Genomic DNA, 16,127 nt, shown 5'->3' with positions numbered 1-16,127 from the left:
CAAGTGACCTCGATGAGAGGGAAAGGATTTGTCTGTGTGCCTCCAGGGAGGGGCAGCCCTAGTGGGCCAGTGCAATGGCTCTGCTGCCCACTGACTGCCTGTTCCCACTTCACTTGAGGGGCAGGGGCGCTGGGAGCCAGTGACATATGCAGGGCCACACACGGGTTGGCATGAGCCTTGCACCTGCCCCTGGTCACCCAGGAGGAGTCCACACCACGCTGCACCCGAGGGAAGGCAGGTTTCATTAATGAAATTTAATGTAATTATGACACAAACACAGGTGAGGGAGGGTAACCAGGCACAGCTGTGGGTGACCCATGCCCCACCCCTACCCTCCAAGGCCAGTGGCCCTCACTCCACCCACCTCCCCGGATGGGACAAACACTGATGTGGCTGCATGACAGCATCGTGTGGCACAGGCTGGCCCTGGGGAGGTGCCTCACTGAAGCCGGTGGGTCCAGGCCAGGAGCCACCCGAGGCCAAAGTGCTGGGTTTGGGCCCTAAGTGGAGGGCGACCGCCGTGGGAGGAGGGCAGGGGGCGCATGTCCTGTCCTCACTAAGTGCTGTCTGAGAGCTTCAGGACGAGAGGCGGGGGCGCAGACAGCGAGGTTCACAAACAGCAAGGAAGGGAGAAGACAAAACCCTGGACACTCATGAACCACAACGGCCAGAACAGACAGTGCAGCCCTGTGACTGGCAAGTGTTTCCCGATCTTTTTGGTGCCAGGGAGCTAAACAGCCCAGAGGCTGCATGTGACCTTTGGGGGAAAGGCTTCACTTCCCTCCACCCAGACTGACTCAGGGGTGGGGTGGGGGGCAAACAGAAGGATGTCTGAAAGACGAGCCTCTTCTGGTAGAAGGGGCTTCGGAGATGAGTGGTGATGGCAGAGCAGGTATGCCTGGAGGAGGAGGTGTCTCCCGGCAGAGGTGGGAGGGTGGCCAGTGTCGGGGTGCCCGCCTCCTTCTGGCGGGCTTGGCAGGCCTTCCTCCCAGTACTTCCAGCAGGAGCCCCCGCATCAGATGTGGGGTGCTGTTCCCTCACTGGGTCCGGAGCTGGTAATCTAGGAGGGAAGTATCCGTGAGCGCCACCCTGGGGACCCCTCAGGACCCCCAGCCCCGCCCCCCGAGCGGGCGGCACGCACCTCCGTTCTGAGTGATGTAGCGGACCCACGGCAGCGCCTGGTAGCCGCTCTTCTCAATGATCTTCAGGTAGCGCACCTGGGGCGCGGGGAGCAGGGCCTGAGCACGCCGCTGCCGGCTCCTGGTCCCCCCTTACCCACCCCCCAGGGCCGGGGGGGGGCAGTGATGAGTGAGCGAGCACAGGCCGTGGACACAAGAGGAGGGGCGAGGGGCACGGGTCTGTCGGCACCGCGCTGAGGCCGTGGGGGGGCGGAGCCGCTTCCAGAAGGTGCAGCAAATAACCAGGATGTGCGCTCACAGACCCGGCCTCTAGCAGATTCCTGGAGGAGTCTGGGGTCCTCTTCCCCCAGCAGGTTTTTTTGGGGAAGTACCCAGGAAGACGGGCCCCAATGAGACAAGCGTGTGAGCACTTGAGGCGCAAACTCTAGTTTCGGGGGCCGAATGTGTCTCTGGGCACAGAGCTGAAGCACAGCGTTGGGTCAGAGCAGACAAGTGCGGGCCTCTTGTCGGGGCCCAGGCTGCCCACGGGGAGAGGCAGAGCCCGGGCAGCGCCACAGCGCCCGGGACAAGCCGCTGAGAACCCTTTCCTAAGCTGGTTGCATCGCTGTCACCTGCATCCCTCTGGGCCTGGACCGACTCTGGGTCCCTGAGAGGCTCCGTGGGGTCTGTCATGCCTGCTCTGTGCCCCAGCAGCCCTGGGCACGTACCTGGATGCCGGAGGTAGTGAAGTAGGGGATCTCGAATTTGACACTGATCGGGGGCTTGCCCTCCTTGTCCTCGGCCTCCACGCTGGGCAGGCCGAAGTGGGCCCGCATCAGATACTCCTTGCCGCCCTGGGGGAGCAGACAAGAGTGGGAATGGTCAGGCCAAGGCCCTGGCCCGGCCTGGCCAACAGTTGCCCCTGGAGATTGCGGGCTGCTAGCCCTGCCCCGGAGCCCTTTCCTGTGTGACCAGCCGTCACCCAGAGCCCCAGCTCCTCTAATACACATATCCTCCAGGCCTCCACACTTCCCCCACCTGTCCCGCGCAGACCAGAGGCCACGCTGGGGGGAAATCGTTGAATTCTAAGGATCAAGAGAAAGTTTCACAAGCTCCCAGGGAGAGAGACTAATTGCTTCAAGGAAAATGAGACCAATAGGCCTTGGGAAAAAGAAGAGAGGGAGAGCACAGGTGCCGGCTGCTGTGGGCCAAGAGTCTGAGCGAACACCCCACATGCCCAGCGTCAGGGCGACACGTGAGAGCAAGCGGGTGCTGTCAAATGAGGACGAGGGAGAGGTAACAAGGAAAGAGGCTGAGGCTGGGGGCTGGCTGAGGAGCCGGCCCCAGGTCCTGCACCTGAAGGGTGAGTAACGGTGTGGCTCTGGGCCTGGAAGCGGAGCAACGCCTCTAGGAATGGGTCTTGGAGCAGGGCCAGGAGTGACTGGAAGCCAAGTCCTGGCCACGAGGAGTAAGGAGTCTTGGTCTGGTTGTCTAAGCTCTCAGTGCGTCTCGCTCAGCGATGCGGGGACCAGGGCAGAGCACAGGTGCTGTCACACGTGGGACACTGCCATCTCGGATCCCCAGGGCTCGGGCAGCAGGAGTGGCTGCCAGCCAAGGCTGCTTCTGCCCCAGGGCAGGGGCTGTCCTCGCCCCTTGGGCAGAGCCACAGCTCCCAGCACCGGGCTCATGCTTTCCTCCCCAGGATGGAGTGGTCACTCTTTATTCATGGCCTCCAGGGCTGATGTGAGAACAGGGACTCTGCCTGACTGTGACATATGCTGAGTGAAGACTGGGGCATTGAGGGGAGAATAATGTGGTCTCAGCAACAGACAAAGCAAGTGGCAAAGACATAGAATCAGCTCCATCAGCTTGTGTATGAAACAATAACTGGACCAAAAATCAGAGACTTATAAAGAAAAAATGAAAGCAAAAGAATGTGCAGAGAAGCAGCCCTTCTGGGGTGTGGGGGAGTCTGCACACCCACAGGTGTGCAGGGGCTCAGTGGCCAGGCTGGCAGCCTGCATTCTCCACGTATGTCTTCAATTAATGGGAAACAAGTTACAGGTTGGCTCACAGACCAAAGCTCAACTCTATGCTGCCAAAGCAGAGGAAGGCTAAACCAGCAGGACAGCGGGGGCTGCTGTCACAGGGCGAGTTCAGGTCAAGAATTACAGGCCACAGTCCTAGAGGCTACAGTCCTATGACCCACAGGGAGATATAATAGTTACGAGTATCTATGCACCAAGTAACACAGCAACACTGAAGTGATGCAAAGGGGACCAGAGGGAGGCAGAGCTGACCCACTCTGTGTCTGGTGGATGTCATCACATCACAACTGAAAGACCTCATGGGCATGTGTGTCAAACTCTGCACCCCAATAACAGAGACTTTATCTTCTTCTCAAGTGCATATGGGATATTGACAGACTTTGACCTTACATTTGACCACAATGAACACGTCAATAAATTTTCAAAGTAGCAACAGTACAAATAACATTGTCTGACTTGAAGGTACCAAGTCTATAGAGGAGAAAATGGAAAACAAAAGGCCCTTCTACCAGGAAATTAAAAACAAAACAACACAACTCTCTATTTGATTACAGAATTTCTGGATAATGATGATATCAAATATTAAATGTCAGACTCTACAGGTTATACACCTAAAACAGCTCAAGAGGAACATATGTGGCTTAAGTACTTACAGCACACAAATTTAAAGACAAAATAATTGAATTAAAATATCTAACTCAAAAAATTAGAATTAGAACAAAAAAAAAGACTAAGAAATTAAAGACTTATAAAATGAGAAAATATTACAACAAATAAAAAGCGAATATGAAAAAATAGACAAACCATTAGATAACATTTTAAAGAGAAAAAGAAGACACAAATATACAAAATAAGAGATAAGGGAGAAGTAACTGTTATAAGAGAATGGGAGAAAACACTTTCTATAACTTTGTGTAGACAAAGTTGAAAAGCTGCTTAGGACAATTTTGTAGGAAAATATAATTTACTCAAACAGACTCCAACAGAAATAGAAACTCAAAATGGCCCAATTTCCATAAGACATTCCCAAAAAGCATAAAGGTGATGCTGGGACAAAACTACTGGATAGGACAACTCAGCCTCATAAAGGTGTTAATTCTTCCCAATTAATTTTCTAATTTAGTACAACAAACTGATTCTAAAATTCATAAGGAAAACGAAACAAGCAAGAATTGTCAGGAACAGACAAGAAATGTGGGTGAGGGAGTTAGGGGGTGGCCCTACCAGATGCTGAAACACAGAATAAGGCCCCAAGTTAAACTGTGGCCTTGCTGTATGAATAGACAGATAAGAAGATGTTCAGAAAGAGACATAATGCTGCCTGAAAATTTGATATGTGACCAACATGGTGTTTCAAACCACTGGGGAAATGATGAACTTTCTAGTAAATGCTGTTTGGGAACTGGATAGCCATTTGAAAAAAGATCAGATTGGATCTGTACTTCACCCCGTTTACCAGTCCATGCCCTGAAAGGACCTAAAATCTAAGGTTAAAAATGCCACTGGATAGGTTCTAGACGCAAACAAGGGTGAATTCCTTTGTAACTGGGAATGGGGAGGCCTTTCAAAGCATGACTTAAAATCCAGAGGTGATAAAATGAAAACACTGAGAAATGAGAGTATATTAAACAACAATAATGAAACAAAGAAGCAATCCAAAAAGGTTACAGAGCAAAAAACACCAGAAGCAAAGTCAAACATAAACACTGGGGAAAACCATTTGCAACTTATATTAAAGTACTAATATTGCCCATATGAGGTGTGATCAAAAAATACGGTGAATGCTGCTGCCAAGTGCCATCTAACAGAAAGGCAGGGATCTTCAATACGGGAAGTGGTACGTTGTACCTTCATAACAGTGTGCGACAAGTTTCAACTTGTTTGGTGCAGTCAGTTGGGTATGAGCTACGGTTGAGAGAAGGTGTGTTTTAACATGTGCCGTAAATCATGGATCACAAACAGTGCATTAACCTGAAATGGGCAAACGGTTTCATCCTCCATCATGACAACGCTCCATGTCACACATCGCTTCTGGTATGTGGCAATTTCTGTCAAATAAAAACATTACGATGTGTCCTCACCCACCGTATTCACCAGATCTGGCACCGTGTGACTTCTGGCTCTTCCCCAAAGTCAAAATGACCATGAAATTGATTGAGGATATGGAGGCACCCACGACAGTGCAACTAAAGACATCACGAAAGAGGATTTCCAGAACTGCTTCAGAAAGTGGCAAGAACGATGGGATAAAGTGTGTTCGAAGTGAAGGGGAGTATTTTGAGGGGGATTAATGGCAATGTGTCTTTTATTGTAATACTTTTTTTCTTAATTTAAACATTCACCATATTTTTTTTATCACACCTCATATATAAAGAGCTCTTGGGAACTAAGAAGAAAATGACCAAACTTGACAGAAAAATAAGAAAGAGGGCCGGCCGAGTGGCACGTTGATTAAGAGCTGGCTTGGGATGCCAGCTCTGAGCAGCAGGGCCCCAGTTCAGATCCCACATGAGGGCCAGTGACACTGTGCCCTCTCCAGCTAAGATGGTGAACAACAGCTCGACCTGGAGCTGGGCTGCCAAGAGTCGCCAGCAACGGCGTAGGCTGCAGCCCCTGCTGCAGTGGGCTGCTGTAAGCTACCGTGTGTGGCCAGCAGCCGGTATGAGCTGCCAAGAGCCGCCATGAGCAGCCGTTCAGAGGCCGGCGACCGATCTGCCTCGCCCGGGAAGAGCGCAATGATAATACCAACATGGGCAGTGAAGCAACGTCCTCCACAACTAGACTGAAGAACAAAAAGGACAGCAACTTGTCTGTTCCCCTCCCCGACTTCCCCAATAAAATCTTAAAAAAAAAAGAGAGAAAGAGACTGCTACTACAGTTTCCAAAGAGAGAAATGCAAATGGCCCTCAGGCATAAGAAAAGGAGCTCCACCTTGTTTATAATGAGAAATGGCACAGAGGCGTGTCTCTGCCATCAGGTGGGCAGAAGTCTGAAAGCTCCATGGCAATCTGCTGGTGAAGCTTGGGAAATGTAGCTGGTAGAACGTAAAACAGCAGAAGCCCCACATAAGGGAACTGGAAACAGTCCAACAAAATCTCAGATATGTGTCCCCTTTGACCCAGCAATTCCATTTCTGGCATCAACTTTGAAGCTACATCTCCAAGTAAACAGAATGACACAGGCCCAAAGTCAGTCACCAAAGTGTTCTAGCTAAAGCCAAAAATTATGAAAAGCATAAATGCCCTGGGGGGTGACTAAATGAAGAAGGAATAAATGCCACCCTATGGAATACTATGAAGCTAAAAAAAAAGAACAAGGCGATCTCCTTATATAACCATTTCTCCTAAATGGTTAGGAGAAAAAAGCAAGGGACAGAACAGTATTTCTCTTCCTTTTGGTAACAAAGGAGGAGAAATAGTAATATACTCACTTATATTTATTTCTTTTTATCAAGACACTTCAGAAGGTTAAGACACAAATGAACAAACACGCTTTTCCATAATGGGAAGAGGGATGAAGGGGTCAGGGGTGGAAGTGAGACTTCTGGGTCTCTTGCTCTTTTAAACAGTTTTGACTTTTGAACCGCATAAGGGATTTACACATTTAAAAAACTGAATAAAAGGGCTGGCCGAGTGGCTCAGTTGGTTAAGAGCTCACTCAAGAGTGTGAGCTCTGAGCAACAGGGTCACTGGTTCAATTCACAGCCCGAGCTGAGCTGCCAACAGGTGGCAGGATGGCTCAGCTAAAAAAAAAACAAAACAAAAAAACAACTGAATAAAAGAAGCCAACCCTGATTCAAACTGTACATTGAATCAGTGAATCTAAGATGGGGAAAGGATTTGTATACAAGTATGTATGTAATTGGGTTTTTGCAGTTATTTTTGTCTTTTTTCCATTTTAATTTTGTTTTATACTCATAAAAAATACTTGGATGGTTTCAAAGTCAAATGAAAATTTCAGACCTTTTGGGCTTCCTTTGCTTGGCCTGCTCCAAACTCTTTGGAGTGTACTTTCTCTTCTAATAATGGCCATTGAGCCACTCTCTACTGCTCGGGTCTGCTTCTACTTTTTTGAAATGTACTTTTTCTTCTAATGAACTGCTTTTTCACGACTTAAAAAAAAAGAAAATTTAGACTGAAACACACCACAGGCTACAAAATAAGGTACAAGGTACAATCCATACTGGTTGGATCTAGCCCTTGGCCACGTCTCTTCCTCCTCTGTAGCTAACCACACAATTTATCTTCTGATTTATTCTCTCATTTTTAAAAAATAAATGCTATTTTAAACAGAGGAAACAGTCAACAATCCAGGGTGGTTATCACCCCTTCTGTGGAATATTCTACTGCTGCCCAAACTGACCACCAAGCAGATAGTCCATGACCTGGAAAATGCTTCTGATAAAAGGCGAGTGAACAAGGACACCAGATTGGCTCTGCTCCTGCTCAGAACAATGTCAAACAAAACACAAAGAAAGAAAGTAGAATGAAACGCATCAAAAGTCTAATCGCAGTTGCACTATGGTGGCAGGATTACAGTCTTTTTTCTCCCCTTCCTCTATTTCCTACATTTTCTGTAACGTGAATATATTATGGTTTTGAGGGAAAGGACTAACATAAAAAAATTGAAGGCACTTGAATAGCGGCATGTCCAGCTTCTCTAACTCAAATGGGGTTGTCCCCAAGCTCTGCCGGGGTCCAGACAGAGAGGAGAACGTGGGAAAGCAGTGACGGCCAAGAACCTGCCTTACAGAAGATGAGGACAATGTAATCAGCACGGGCGCACAGCTGCCTTCCAGGTTCTCTGGGAGCTAGCTACTCCTGCAAACCCAGATTCAAGTGCTCAAAATCCTGAACACAAGCAAGCCAGGCAGCCATGCTAGCGGGCAGAGCCGGCACAGGGCAGAAAGAGCTACACATTCCTGGAGCTGGAGCTGGATGCCCAAAACCCAGCTACTCTGGCCTCGAGGCAGTTTGGTTCCCTCTGGTGACGCTAAGTTTAAACCAGAGTGTCAGAAACAGGGAAAGAAGGAAGGAGGGAAGGAGAGCGGGGACGCTGCCCTGATGCTGAAGAGGGAGGTGGTGAGGGGCCCGTGAGGCCGAGCCACCCTCTGCTTGCCCTCCCTGCCTGGCCAGCTCCTCAGCTCTCCAACCCCCCTTCCTTCCGGCCCTCGCAGAAGTCCCAGGTGGGGATCCTGACCCTGTGCCCTGTCTCACGGCTCCGGGGGATCCCACAGCTGCCAGGCCACAAAAGTGACAGGCACAGGGAGCACGTGGGATGTGGGCGGAAGTCTGGAGGGGGTGCCCTGCCGAGAACGGTGCTCACCGGGAAGGACTTGATGGACCACACAATCTCGCTATTTTCGGGGACCCACTTGACACTCCCCACTGTTGTCTTGAACTTGGGCGAATCAGCGTCATTGGGCACAGGTATGTGGATCTCCACGTTGTTGGCTGTCGACCGTCGCTTGAACTGGCTCTTGGCCTGGAGAGGAAACCCATGTGGTAAAGGGTGAAGGCGAGGTAGCCCAGCCCCCACCAGCCTGGCCCCACAAGGGCCACATGCCCCTCGGCCTGGCCTGTGGGACCCTCCACAGAGCTGAACCCCACCCACTCTCAGGCACGGCCCACGCCATCTCTCACTCCCTGAGATTCTCCCTCTGCCTCACTTCGGAAGTTTAGTCTCTGCCTTCCTATTCCCTTGACCTTCGGGGCTCCCCATCCCTCCTCTGGCCCAGCACTGGACTCCTGGGACTTCAAGGTCTGTGTCCTGAAGGCTAGCCTAGGCTACACAGGGTTTCCTGAGTGGCAGGAGTGCTCCGCCTGGCAGGCAGCAGCCTTCCTGGATGTGTGGCCACAGGCCACGCCCAGGACCCGGGCAGCGTGTCTCCTCTCTGTGCCCCAGGCCCACTCCTGAACCTGAGCTCACAGTGAGGCAGTAAGAATGACAGCCCGAGGCCTCATCCCCCAGGACGGGAGTCACAGAGCCTCCCAGAAGCCCCATCCCTGGGTTAGAACCCTCGCCAAAGGCCCTGGACAGGCCAGAGACACAGGAACACCGTCCCCTGGAAAGGCCGTCCCCAGTACCCCCTCACTGTCCTGCCCCCAGGCTGACACTGTGCGCAGGCTGTACACACACCTTGATCATGTACTCGATGCGGCTGTGGGAATGCTTTTCGATCACCGACTCAATCCATATCAAGGGCTTGACCTATCGGGGGAGTGGAGATGACGCTCACACCTGGTTGTATTACAAAGCCCCGTTTCACAGGGGAGACCAAGACCCAGGGCGAGGGACCGTTTGCCCAGGTATGAGCCCAGGTGTGAGCCCAGCACACTCCTGCCCGGGGCCCTCAGAGGAGTCCACAGCTGCACGAGGGAAGGCCAGAGCACAGAGACCCAGGCAGCAGAGAGCTGCCACAGCCTCCTGGAAAATGCAGAGAACATCACCAGGGCCAGGCTTGGGTGGGGGGGTGCCCGGGAAGGAGCAGTGGTGCCAAAGGGGCCTGGCTCCTCACAAAGCTCAGAGCCCCACATCTTCAAACACAGGTTCCTTGGACCTCGGGCAGCCCCTGTGCCCGCCCTGGGTGTCACTGTGGATGTGAGACCCACCCTGGACGGGGACTGTCCCACACATGGGGAGGAGGCAGGAGCCCACGCAGAGCCTCCATGGCTGCCCAGTGGTGAGAGCTGGCCCCAGGGTGGGGTGCTTGGCGCACTCACGTGGGTGTTGAGACGGTAGGACATGAGCTCGAACTCGCCGTCGGGTGGGATGAAGGAGATGGTGCGGTCGTTCTCGAAGCGGGAGAGCCGCACGCACTGGTGGAACTTCACGTCCTCCAGTTCCACTGACTTGCTTTTGCCACCTGAGAGGAGGTGGGGGTGAGGGTGGGGCAGACCCGAGGCCTCCAGGTCACGCTCAGCAATGCTTTCACTGCCTGGGGCCCACCCTGGCAGAGAAGCCCCCCCAAATCTGTGATAGCATCTCGGGCCCCAAACACCAATGAGACCGGGCTCTGAGACAACTCCCCACCCCCTGCAATCTACCCTCCCATCCCTCACAGCCCCCTGGAGGCCCCTTCACCTCCCGACGTTGGGCTCATGCCCTGGCTGGTTGTCTGGTTCACGCCAAATCCCCAAGTAGGGTGGCTTCTCGGGACATATTTGCTGAATGACTAACAAACTCAGCTGGGGGCGGGGGGGGGTGCTGGCTCGGGGCTCCTCAGGGCCCTGGCCCGTCGTCCCTTGGGTCCTAGGGTCCTGTCTTGGTTTCCCACCCACAGAGGGGCTGTGTGGGTTGAAGCCTGCCCTAGGACGGAAGCTGCTCTGCTGCTGTGGAGGTAACTCTGCTCCCTGCATGGTGAGCCTGTGGGAGGCTGGGAGGCGGGTGGCCCAGCTTGTAAACACGGAGCCCTGAGGCTGCTCTAGCCCTGGCCCGCAACAGGAAGTGCTACTTCCAGGTCCCTTCTATCATTTATTAGGTAGTAATTTTAGGTATCATTTCTAGGTATTAGTTTTCACAGTTATCTCGTAAACGTGAGAATGTTTCTAAACCAAGTGCTTGAGATCAACGTTCTTTCACTGAGGCGAATGTTTCCTCAGCTCTAACTTGAGTCCAGGATGAAGCCGCCTCAAGGGCGAGGCCCACTCTGTGCACAGGGCCCCCTAGGCCTGGGGTACTCACGGCCCGTGTTGTCGAACAGGACTTTGTCATTGAGGCCCAGGCGCAGCTCGGGCATGCCCGAGAGGAAGACCCGCATCTTGATGGAGCCCACGATCTCACTGCGCAGGACATTGCCGTTGGCACTGACCTGGGGAAGGGGAGAGAAGTGACGGGAGGCCCCCGCTTGCCAGCATGTCCCCCACCATGCCGCATGACCCTCTTGGCCACCCCCATTCTCGACTCCCTTCTCGCTGTCCCGAGCTGGGGGAGCCTCGCCCATCCTGTCAGGCCTTCCTGCTCGGGCCAGCGAGGCAGACACTCGTGGGCTCCTCCCTCCAGGCTGCAGGGAGGGCTCCTCCCGCACAGACAGGCCTGGTGACCTGGGCCTGCAACCCTGTCTGAGAGCTGTCTCCTGCATCACGCCCTCTGAGGAGCCCCAAATGCCGGGGGACCTGGTGACTAATCCCTGTGCCGGGCCTGCCTCGCCAGGTTGTGTGTGCGCCTGCCGGCCTAGGCCGGGACTCTCCCAGAGCAGGCCACACTTACTTTTCTCCAGATCCTTGTTTCTCCATGTAGGGTCTGGGGAGGCCACCGAGCCCACATCCCAGAGGGCTTGTTAAAGGTGGAGCTTCCTGGGCCCTGACCCCTCCCTGCTTCCCAGGGCTTCCCTGAGTCTGATAACCATGGATACAAAATAACAATGCACTTCAACAGATACAGTCACAGTGCTCACACCTCTCTGTGCCAGGGGCCCTGTCAGCACCCCTCAACAGTCTGTGGGGCAGGGCTATGGCTTGGGTGACCCTATAACTCATGTACCAACTGGAGGCATCTGAGAGTGCGATTAAAACTCACAACAGGCTGATGGGCAAACCCTGAGACTGTCCTGGGCTGCTGGAGCTATTCTCCTTGTGTCCATTTTAGAGATAAGGACACTGAGGTACAGAGAGGGGAGCCATGTACCAAAGGCACAGAGCAGCTAACAGAAGTGCTGGGGCCACAGCCCTCACCACTAACCCAGAGAGCCACTCTGTATGAGGCCACATCCGCACGAGCAAGCAATACTGGGGCCACCCATGCCATGCCTCGGAGACACAGCCACACACATATGGTAGAGGGCCTGAGCTTCCTATTTATGCAAAGAAGCAGGAAATTCTGTTCAGTCTTTAACTTGTCCACATGTCCACATGAAAGCCCTTTTCCTCTGAGGGGAGCGGAGAACTGAGGCGCCGAGGGGATGATGACCCCGAGACAGGCACAAAACAGGACAGAAGGCCCTGCAGGGTCTGGCTCCGTCACCTCCGGCGCTGGCTATACTCTGGCCACACTGGCCTCCTGTTGTCCTCACCCCAGCAGGCAGCTCCCTGACCCCATGGCGCACATCAGCTGCCGCCTGCTCTGCCTCTCACCAGCCCTGTCTGCCTGTCTTGTCTCCTGCCTAGTGAGAGGGCTTGTGCCAAGCTGCTTGCTGTTGGGTCATCGGGGGGACAGTGCCTGAGAGCAGGAGCAAGTCAGCAGGCATGGTAGACGCTGGTCCTCCTGTCTGGGCTATGGCAGGCTGCCACTCCTGCCTGCCTTATTCCACAGGCCCTCCATGCTTCCCCCTGCGCTGTGACTGCCCCTAGGTCCCCTTCTCAGCGGGCTGTCTCCCCCTTGGGGAGTCAGGACTGCACAGTCTTCTGCAACTGAACATGTGAGGTCATGAATGCTAGGAAGGAAGGCCCAGGAAGTGGAGACAAAAAACCACACAGCCCACAAGTCTAATCTTGGCCCTGCAGGCAGCAGGGTTAGCCTTCTCAGCTGAGGCATGACCAGTGGCCCAAAGCCGGTGTCTTTCCCAGCGCAGGCGCGGAGGAGATGTTTGCCGAGGGATCGGCGGCTTAAGTGTACCACTCCATCCAGATTTCCAAGATCTGGAGGCTGATGTCGACTCGGCCACCGGCTCTGTAAACACACTTAGGAAGGTGGCGTTCTCACACACCTGGATGTCCTTACTTGTCTCATGCTGCTTCACGTATGGAGGAACAGAGTCCTTTAGGCACAGCCTCATGCAGGGACGCCCTCAAACACCTAAACTTTCCATGCTTTCCCATGTAGCTCTTTTCCTGCTCTTGGGATTTGCTTTTCCACCCAGGACACCCCAGAGCCAGAGGGACCATGTTTTGGGCTCAACAAACAATTTGGACCAAGGTCCTCAGTTAGTGAGGCCACCACCTCGCCCCTCGACTTAAAAAGTAAGAAGGCAAATACAGTTACATTAAGTCCATTAGGAACATCTAATCTGGGAAGCACTCTCAACAATGCCATGTCTGGAAACTCAGCCTCCAGAAATCCTGCCCAGGTAAGCGGGATGCCCAAAACACACGTCTGAGGCTGCCCGGGCATGCTCATTTCTGCACTGTGTGTCCCAGAATGGGCATACCTAAGTGAGCCACGTGACGGGATCGGCCCAGTCATCATGGGCTGCCCAAACAGTGGAGGTGGGGAGATCTCTGATGTGGAGACAGGCCAGCGGCAGGTGAGGTGGGGTTGGCTTGCATCCTTTCTCTGTCACTGACTTCAGGCATGGGCAATTAGACTGAAAAGCGCAGCACAGGAATCCCGGAGGAGCCAAGAATGAGCAGCGCCCCCTCCCCCAATGCAAAAGCACAGAGGAACCTGGAAGTAGAAGTGAGTACTGGGGTGTAGACAGGGCTCTGAGAAGCCTCTAGCTCTGGCTCCAGGGCCGGAAGGGGAACTCCTGCCACTCAGAGAAGTATAGAAATCCCCAATTTTACCCCTTCTCTGCTCTCTCATGTCCCAGACCCCAGGCAAGCCCAGTATTCAGGCCCAAGTGTAGACAAGTATAACAGACAAGTATATCTTGAGCCCCAAGTGTTTGGTTGGCCACAGAACCAAAAGGGAAGCCCCAGGCAGCTAGAAAGTACTAGGCAGATAGCAGAGAGTGAGGAGTTCAGGAAAGCAACCCCATGGAGTTGCTTATGTCTTTAGAGCTCTCTAGAACTGGGCACACATGGATAGGGTCATAATTAGTATACCAAAGACTATGAGAACCAAACTGCCCAGTCCCCAACTGACCACCGGGCAGTGCATACTTGGGAGAGACTCAAACTGAAAATGGCACTAAGGCTTTGAAAACTGAACTGACACTCATGGCCGGGCCCACAGAGTGGGGATTGGAACTTGTGGCCTGAGCCGAGCCAAGTCAACTGTCAGCTAAAACAAAAATATCAACATTTTCCATATAATTTAAATAAGACCTAGAATCTCATAATGTAATGTTAAAAAAGTCCAGGATGTAATCTAAAATTATTCAGCTCCAAAGAACCATGAAAATTCAGCTCACATAGATATTTGGGATTATCTGACATAGACTTTAAACAGCTATGATAAAAATTGCAAACACTACTTATAATAAATGTTAAAATAGAAAATCTCATAACGAAACAAGATAGTAAGAAGAGCCAAATGGAAATTTTATGAGAAATACAATAACTGAAATTAAAAACTTGCTGGATAGACTCAATAGCAGAATGGCAATAACATAGTAAAGGGTCAGTGAACTTGAAGACAGATCAATGGAAATTATACAATTTAAAACAAGAGAGAGAAAAAAAGATGGAATAAAATGAACAGAGCTCAGGGACCCATGAGACAAAACAGAATGTTTAACATTCATGTCATTGGAGTCCAGAAGAAAAAGCGTGAAATGATGAGAACAAATTTGAGGAGATAATGAAAATATCCCAAGTTTGGTGAAAGACATAAACCTACAGATTAAAAAAGCCAAACAAATTCCAAATGTTAGAAACTCAAATATATCCATACCTAGACACATTATAATCTAACTGCTTGAAAACTAAAGCAAAAAAAAAAAAAAAAGAAAAGGAAAGCAGCCAGAAACAATGTGTTGCAAATAGGGGTATAAGGATTTGAGTGACTAGATTTCTTATTACAAACTATGGAGCCCAGAAGAAAGTGGTACGTTTTTAAGGTGCTTAGAGAAAACTGTCAACCCAGAATTTGACATCCAATAAAAATTTCCTTTAGGAATTAAGGTGAAACAAAGTCATTCTTCAATGAAGGAAAACCAAGGGAATTTGTAGCTAGTAGACCTCTTTTAGTAGAATTGCTAAAATAAGATTTACATGGAAGGGAAATGATACCAGAAGGGAAACCTGAAAAATCAGGAATGAAGGCAGAACAACAGAAATTGTAAATATCTGGGTATCTGAGTAAATATGGTAGACTACTCTTCTTCTCCTCTTGAGTTCTTTAAAGTATGTTTAACAATTGAAAGCAAAAACTTTAACACTCTCTGATGGGTTTTCAACGCCAGTAGATGAATACATAGGACAACTCTAACATAAAGGGTAGTATAAATTTTAATTAAAGTGGCAAAATACCATTCTAAGTAGACTGTGAAAATGTAAGTATGTACTCTAACATAAATGGGTAGTAAAGATTCTAAATTTTAATGAAAGTGGCAAAATACTGTTCTAAGTAGGCTGTGAAAAGGTAATTATGTATTTTATAGCAACCACTAAAAAAACTATACAAAGAGATATAATAAAAACCACAACAAACCAACAAAATAGAATACTAAAAATGTTCAAATAACCCACAGAAAGATAGGAAAAGGAAAACAAAGGGATGAAAAACAGAGGGAACAAACAGGAAACAAATAAAATAGTAGACTTTAATTCAAAAAATTCATAGTGATAGTCAGTATAAATGTTTTAAATGTATCTATTAAAAGACATACACTGTCAGAATAGATTTTTAAAAATGACCCAACTATAAGTTGTCAACAAGAAACTCATTTCAAATAAGTTAAAAGTAAAAGGATATAAAAAGAGAAGTAAAAGGGTAGAAAGACATATACCATAAAAACACCAATCAAAAGAACTCTAGAGCGACAATATCAATAGCAAAATAGACTTCATAGCAAAAAAATTACCAGGGATAAAGAGGGATATTACATAATGATAAAAGGCTCAGCTCACCAAGAAAACACAAGGATCCTAAATGTGTTTGCACCTAACAGCCGAGCTTCAAAGCATGTGAAGCAAAGACAGACAAATGCACAGTGAGAGCTGGAGATTTTAACACTCCTCTGTTGGTAATAGGTAAAACTAGTAGACAGAAAATTAGCAAGATTTGTTAGAAAAATCGAATAATGCCATCAACCAACTGGATTTAATTGGTATTTAAAGAACACTATACCCAACCACAGCGGAATATACATTTCTTTTTCGAGTTCACAAGAGATATTTTTTACCATTAAAACAAACCTTAA

General features: G+C 50.3%; 1 protein-coding gene across 1 annotated transcript in view; it reads right to left on the bottom strand.

Annotated features, from left to right (window-relative positions):
• Positions 1–234: 234 nt before the first annotated feature.
• AP1M1 (adaptor related protein complex 1 subunit mu 1) overlaps positions 235–16,127 on the bottom strand; it is a 31,052-nt gene continuing 15,159 nt past the window's right edge. The window contains exons 6-12 of the mRNA XM_019642077.1: positions 10,850–10,976; positions 9,889–10,031; positions 9,305–9,376; positions 8,492–8,650; positions 1,847–1,972; positions 1,142–1,217; positions 235–1,060 (exon numbers count right to left, since the gene is read on the bottom strand). Coding sequence (XP_019497622.1) covers positions 1,038–1,060; positions 1,142–1,217; positions 1,847–1,972; positions 8,492–8,650; positions 9,305–9,376; positions 9,889–10,031; positions 10,850–10,976 — 726 coding nt within the window. The 3' untranslated portion in view covers positions 235–1,037. The remainder of the gene's footprint in view (positions 1,061–1,141; positions 1,218–1,846; positions 1,973–8,491; positions 8,651–9,304; positions 9,377–9,888; positions 10,032–10,849; positions 10,977–16,127) is intronic.

This window comes from Hipposideros armiger, unplaced genomic scaffold (genome assembly GCF_001890085.2).
Source record: "Hipposideros armiger isolate ML-2016 unplaced genomic scaffold, ASM189008v1 scaffold_64, whole genome shotgun sequence".
NCBI classification, from domain to species: Eukaryota; Metazoa; Chordata; class Mammalia; order Chiroptera; family Hipposideridae; genus Hipposideros; species Hipposideros armiger.
Note: the sequence above shows the minus strand (reverse complement) of the source record. Positions and strands in the feature narration are given on the sequence as shown.